The sequence below is a fragment of the Salarias fasciatus genome, chromosome 2 (assembly GCF_902148845.1).
Source record: "Salarias fasciatus chromosome 2, fSalaFa1.1, whole genome shotgun sequence".
Classification (NCBI taxonomy): Eukaryota; Metazoa; Chordata; class Actinopteri; order Blenniiformes; family Blenniidae; genus Salarias; species Salarias fasciatus.
Genome location: NC_043746.1, coordinates 3405680 through 3412381, shown reverse-complemented (window position 1 = coordinate 3412381; position 6702 = coordinate 3405680). Strand labels below are relative to the sequence as shown.

The 6702-nt window shown below is 49.6% G+C and overlaps 1 protein-coding gene across 1 annotated transcript; it reads right to left on the bottom strand.

The window, feature by feature from the left end:
- Window positions 1-22: 22 nt before the first annotated feature.
- LOC115396592 (cyclic nucleotide-gated olfactory channel-like) lies at window positions 23-5465 on the bottom strand. Its single transcript, XM_030102540.1, has 9 exons — window positions 5398-5465; window positions 5097-5285; window positions 4905-5015; window positions 3989-4095; window positions 3356-3843; window positions 2983-3261; window positions 2553-2651; window positions 2022-2399; window positions 23-1936 (listed from the first exon to the last, which is right to left on the bottom strand). The coding sequence occupies exons 1-9, from the start codon at window positions 5463-5465 to the stop codon at window positions 1757-1759; spliced, it is 1899 nt and encodes a 632-aa protein (XP_029958400.1). The 3' UTR covers window positions 23-1756.
- Window positions 5466-6702: the final 1237 nt, after the last annotated feature.

The window sequence follows — 6702 nt, the reverse complement described above, 5'->3', positions numbered from 1 at the left end:
AAAATCAGACACACAAAAAAAAACTAAAAACAAGGTAAGACCTAGCTGAAGGCCAAAGAAAAGAGGTGGGTCTTCAGAAGGGAATTAAAAATTCCCACAGACTGAGCTGCTCGGACGTGGAGGGGAATGGAGTTCCAGAGTCTAGGGGGGCTACAGAAAAGGCTCTGTCCCCCCTGGTTTTTAACCTGGACCTAGGAACAGCAAGAAGGCGTTGATCAGCCGACCGTAACGCTCTGGACAGGGTGAAGGGGCGGAGAAGATCGGCCAGGTACGGAGGGGTAAGATGGTGAAGAGATTTGAAAACTGTTAGAAAGATTTTGAAGTCAATGCGGTAGCGGATCGGGAGCCAGTGAAGGGAAGCGAGAACCGGGGTGATGTGAGCGAGTCTTCTGGTGCAGGTAAGGAGTCGAGCGGCAGAGTTCTGAACAGGCTGCAAGCGGTGAAGTTGGGTTTTATCAATTCCGGTGTAAAGACTATTGCAATAATCCAAGTTAGAGGTGACAAAGGCGTGCATGGCCTGCTCTAACCCTGCCTGGGGAAGGTAAGCTTTAATCTTTGCCAAAATCCTCAGATTGAAAAAACTTCTTCTGATGACTGCGCTGATCTGCTGCTCAAACTGTCAAAGATCACACCCAGATTCCTGACAGCTGGCTTGGACTTCATGGCAAGAGGACCCAGGGCGTTGGAGTAAAGTGCTGGAGGGGTTTTGCCAAACACAATAACCTCTGTCTTATCCTCGTTGAGGTTGAGGAAGTTGACTGTCATCCATGCCTTAATGTCTGAGATGCAGTCCAGCAGAGGCTGGAGAGCAGCAGGGTCGTCAGCCTTGAAGGGAGGTACAGCTGAACGTCGTCCGCATTGCAGCAGAAGGAGATATTGTATTTAGTCCTAAGGGCAGTATATACAAAATAAATAAAATGGGGCCTAGGATGGAGCCTTGAGACACACCACAGGAGAGGGGAGGCTGCAGAAGAGGTGAAGTCTCCCAGCTGAACAGAGAAGCTCCTGTCAGTCAGGTAGGAACGGAAAAACTCCAGGACTGGACCCTTGATGCCCAGGTGTTCGAAGCGAGACAACAGGACCCTGAGGTCCACTGTATCGAAGGCGAAAGTGAGATCTAGGAGCACCAGGACCACAGGGCTACCCGAGTCCGCCGCTATGAGCAGGTCGTTCAGGACTCTCAGGAGGGCAGTCTCTGTGCTGTGGCCAGATCTGAATCCGGACAGTTGTTTATGAGTCTGTTCTGTTGACCTCTTTTATTTCTTAAGAACTTGTGTTTGAATTTTGTTCCAGTTTTCTTGTAAATAAAACAAAGGCTCTTTTTTTTTCCATGACAGGATATTACCTCTTATACATTTTCAAAAATAACACTGTTCCCGCCAGATCATTAAAGAACAAATCATTTACACAAACTGGTGTTAAACCTGGTTCAGAGCCTCTGAGCTTTCCAGACTGTAGGTGGCAGTGTAATGAAAGCATGAAGAACATTGGTATATGGCATGAACTACCTCCCATTCCTGCAGAGATAAAGGTCTTTTGTTCTGAGCGATGCTTCAGTGTGTCAGGAACCTCATTGTTTGGCACTTTTCCCACATTTAATACAAATATCCATCAAACATTTAACATTATGTGTGTAGTATACAATCCAGAAAACCTTGAAGAAACAAAAAGAAACTTACATGTGAAAATGAAATACAACTACGGACCAGAAGAAATGGTTTCAAACTGGTTGAAACAGAGTAACAGATGGAGATGTTCAGAGTCGGATGTTGATTTCACTCCTCACGCCGTCGCCTGAGATGCTCTCATTACCATCGAATTCGGACAGAAAGCCACTCCCGGTGGTCGCTGGGACGTTCTGCTCGAGGGCTGTAAGGCGCTGCTTCAGCCGAAGCTGGGAGGAGTTGAACTCGCTCTGAAGACGGGCCAAACACGTCTGAAAGGAAGATTCATCACGGTCGTTATCTGAGCTGGAAACGCTGAGACCAGCTGTCAGTCAGAGGCGGCCGTCCAGAACAGACCTGCAGCCGGTCCAGGCTGGTTTCCAGCCGCTCCAGCTTCTCCTCCAGCTCCTCTCCGGCAGACACGTTCACCTCCTCCAGAAGCCCCTCCTTCTGCAGGATGTCCCGCCCCCTCTGCTCCAGCTGGGCCCTGGCGTCGGGGAACTCCTGAAGCGCCTCCATCAGGTCTTGCTTGGACAGGCAGAAGAGGTCGGAGTACCCCAGACTCCGGATGTTAGCTGTGCGCCGGTTCCCCATCTTGCTGCCGCTTATGTTCAGGATGCTGATTTCGCCGAAGCAGCTTCCTGCGGTCAGCTCCGCGAACTGGGTGACTCCATCCTCCCCCACCACCGCCAGGCGGCCATCTTTTATGATGTACATCTCCTTCCCTATGTCTCCCTTCGAAAGAAGGTCAGAGCCAGCGTGTTACAACTATATTTGAAGTAAGTTATCACTTGGAGTTGATTCTGCAGCCATCGCTGTCGTGTAAACGTGAAACTTTTCTCCAATGAAAATTCTGATGAGTAAGCGGTGTTGAAAACAAAAACTGACCTTCCTACATATGTAGTCTCCAGGACTGAAAACCTGAGGCCGAAGTTTCAACACCAGCTCCACTAGAAGGCCTGCCTCGCAGTCCTGGAAGATACGGACCTGGATCCAAAAGATCACAGATTAGGAAACACAGAAGTCATGCTTGGAGAGCAGCACAGTCCAAGAATCTCCTGATCGATTCCATCAATCTTAAATTCACAGTTTACTGAGACTGGAGCAGTGGGAGGAGCAGCTGATTCTGGTTCATAAGAGGGTGAAGGTAGGATCCACTCAGAACTCAACTCCGGTCTGAGACAGAGCCATGGAGAACATGCAAACTCCACACAAAAAACGCTAACTGTTGAAACTGCACTCGACTTCGACCACTACGAAAACAGAGACGCTAAACAGTGAGAACCCAAACGAAGCTGCTGAATCTGAGGGTCTTTACCTTCTTCAGCGTGTCCAGGTGGACGTTTATGGCGATCTCTGCCCTGAGTTTGTTCGGCAGGCTCCTCAGCACCTCCTGCTCATCCATCGTCTTCTGATTGGTCCACAGGTAGTCAAACCAGCGAATGACGCGCTGCTCCAGCACCTTACTCACGTGTCTGAAGTGCATGTAGTGTTTGAGCGTGTCTACGCGGGTCTGGAAGACCGCTCTTGTTGCATTCATGTTGGAGATCATTGATCCGACGTTTCCCACGATGGAGGCGAAAATCAGAACGCCCACCTGGAGGAGGAAAAACAAAGTGCCGTTCCTGCTTTCAGAGATCCACACTGTGAGTATTTTTTAGCTTCAGTCTGCTAAGAAATGATAAATTTACCAGAAAGTCAAATATCAAGAAGAGATACTCCTCGTCCCTGACAGGAGGGGGCGTCTCTCCAATGGTGGTCAGGGTCAGAGTGGACCAGTACAGGCAGTAAATGTAGGTTCTGGTCAGGGAGCCGAACTCGGGGTCCGAGGCGTTGGGATAGACCCAGGAGTCGGAGCCCAGTCCCAGGACCTTGGAGAAGCTGTAGTACCCGCAGGCGTTCCAGTGGATGATGACCAGGATGTAGAGGACCAGCTTCCAGATGCGGAAGGCGTTGGGGTATCCCGTCCGCGTCTCGGTTCGCTCGAAGAGCTCGAACAGGCGGGACAGTCGCAGCAGGCGGTTGAAGCGAAGGAGAGGGGTGTAGCTCATCCCCACCCACAGGTAGAGCAGGTCGGTGGGGAGGACGGAGCAGATGTCCAGTTTACACTGCAGCGTTCGGATGTAGGTTTCTCTCAAGCGCCGCACGTCTTTCACCATCAAGCCTTGGTCCAAGAAGCCTGTGCAGACAAAATGAAAACCCAGAGAATATTCAAATCCACTCACAGTTACAGACAGGCAGGAATCCTGAAGACAAACACATGAACTACTCCTCCATGAGAGAAATTTGATGATAAGGAGTGGGTTTTCTAAGGCAAAATGAACCTGTATGCAGACGAACTGCGATGTCCAGGATATAGATCCCATCACAGATGTAATCCAGCACCAGCCACGCCAGCACAATCTTCATCTGGAGCTCGTCCAGACACGCCCTGCTCCACCATACCCAGACAGCCACGGGACGTGACGGGACAGCCAGACAGAAGGGTGGGGTAGAGCAGGTACAACCAGGGAAGAACACATGTAACCATCTCTGAAACACCCTGATAAAGGAGGCATATTGTGCACTGGGATGAATAATGTTGGGTCACATCATGCAGGACTGTCAGCATTCATCATTTAAGAAAGACAAATGCTGGAATAATGCAGAGCAGTAAAGATATTGAATCCACTGGAGAGCCTTCAATGCATTTCGAGCTCTTCAGGTTCAAGCAAATTCCATGAAAGTTTGAATAAAATTCCTGAACCTGGTTCTAGTATTTCCAAAATCTAGTTTCGCTTTATTCAGTTTAAGGTTATGGACTTTGATGTTAATGAGCTGCTACAAATGTATATTGAGGAAAATAAGATGTTATGTAAATAGACATCGTCTCAAAAATGTTGCTGTGTAAATGAGAAACTTTTAAGCAACAAGAACGCCAAAGCGATGCCTTTTCACTTGAAACGTATAAATGGAACGTAAGACTGCTAATTAGTTCAACAGCCAGACCATCCTTTGGTGGGATCATAACAGCTGACGTCTGGCGTCGTCCATCAATCTTCAAGAACCCAAAGGTTTTATGAAGTAGAGGATGTTTTACCTGAAGTGTGTGAGAGAGTGTCTTACCAAGAAACCCAACCCGTCCGGATTGTGGGAGGAAGCTGGTTGACTTGGAGCAATACTCACATGTAAAACACAGAAAGTCCAGGATCTGGGAACTGGACGCCGGTTTTCCTGCTTCCAGGATCTTTGAATCCTCACCTGACGACGAGCAGAGTCCAGTTGTAGAAAACCGCAGCCCCGATCACCATCAGCCAGTAGTAGTAGGCGTCATCTGACGGGGATAAGACCACGATCGTACACCTCCTCCTCCTGAAAGCCGGTCGGAAGACATTTACTCGGTCTGCTGGCTGACGTTTCCTCTCTGCGTGCTTTTCGGGGCCCTGTCCTCACGTCCGTCTGGAGCGTCTCATTTCGTGCTCGGCGTCTGAGCCGGTGTGGCTGTGGCTGATCCGGCTGGGCGGGGCCGGCATGTCGTTGGTGGGGCCCCTGAAGCGCTCCAGGAAGGAGTCCGGCCGCTCGTTCTCCTCGCTCAGGCTCTTCTGAGCCCACTCCCTCAGAGTCATCACCATCCCAACGATCCTGAGGACAGGGAACCGAAACGAGACGCTGAGCATCTCCACTGCCACCACTCTGAATCAAACTACATCTCAGTGAGGGATTCTGAACCTTGACCTTTGTCCTGCTGTCTCACCTGGACAGAGCGCCTCGCCCATGAAGAGAATTCTGGGAATTCATCTCTCTTTTGTCGATGGCTGCCATTCTTTGTAGCTCTGAGGAACTGTCGTCGCACATAGATTGTCCCCTACGAACCACAACACCCAAAAACAAACCGGTGAGTCCAAAGAACCACATACATGTATTTAAAGGTCTCTTTTGCAGTATGTCTTAGTTCTGAAACAAACTTCTTGTTTGTCCTATAACTGTTTAATAAAGCTGATATTCAAAGTTCAGGTTTGTCATGAGTAAAAGGAAAGTTCACTTAAAGTGAACTTCTTAATGATAAATTAACCCTTTGCTTCCCGGATCAGACATGAGATGCTTCGGTCAGGTGTAGAGGAGGAAGACCAGCAGGACAGTCAGTATGTGGCAGGGGGGCTCGTGGCAGACGACAAACATCCAGAAAACACCTGGAGAGAAGCCACGATCACAGCAACACCAACAGCCGGCCTTCTTTCACCAGAACCGGACTGGGAACTGAGAGGATTTGGGCAGGAGGCTAACGTTCCAGGGGCACACAGCACTGACGTCCTTGTGAACAGATGTGGCGCCGACACATGCCTCTAGTCCTCTCAACGGTTCTCTTGAAGGACCTCATGACAGCGGATGCAGCGAGCTCACCGAGGCATGCCGGAGGAGAGGCTGGAAACGCCGCCGCCAGCCAATAGAGGTGCAATGAGGAGGATTTACGGCCCGCTGCCTCTGCAAGACCTACACCCCGCTCGGCGGGACAGGAGCTGCAGTCAAGAGAACCACCAGATCCAGCTGGATCTGGATCAGAACGTCTGGACGGTGGGTCGACGCTGCTGCTGGACACCAGCCGGGGTTTGGAAAGGAAGGTGGGTTTGATGTCCTTGACTCGCTTCAAGAATTGGTTTCAGCCCATATAAATAGCTGTTTCTTTTAATCCTATATCCAAGAAAAACCAGGTTCAATTAGAATAAAAAAAGATATTTAACATCGTTTATACCTGCACTCTGTTGGCTTTTCTGAAACATGAGCACAAAAATCTGATCTCTTGTTTGCTGTTGATCAAACGGTTCGATTTAGTGAAAGACAGGTGAAGGCGACGGTTCAGATAGGTTGACAGGAAGTGAATGAAAAGTTCCCCAAAGTGTTGGAATTACAGCCGTGTGTGTGTGTGTGTGTGTGTGTGTGTGTGTGTGTGTGTACCTGCTCAGTGTGCTGTCGGCACGCTCGCTCTCCTCTTCTGTCCATGTTTTCACAGAGAGCCTGTGTGAATCCTGCACAAGGCCCGTCATTCTGCGCACACACACAC

Bases quoted from the DNA above. Each gene is read 5' to 3' on its own strand.
- LOC115396592 (XM_030102540.1), bottom strand. From the start codon at position 5,465: ATGGCAGCCATCGACAAAAGAGAGATGAATTCCCAGAATTCTCTTCAT. The intron at 4,096-4,904 runs GTGAGGATTCAA...ATGGTGGAGCAG, and splicing joins TGGACTCTGCTCGTCGTCAG to GGCGTGTCTGGACGAGCTCC. The intron at 1,937-2,021 runs GTCTGTTCTGGA...TCTTCCTTTCAG, and splicing joins CCAGCCTGGACCGGCTGCAG to ACGTGTTTGGCCCGTCTTCA.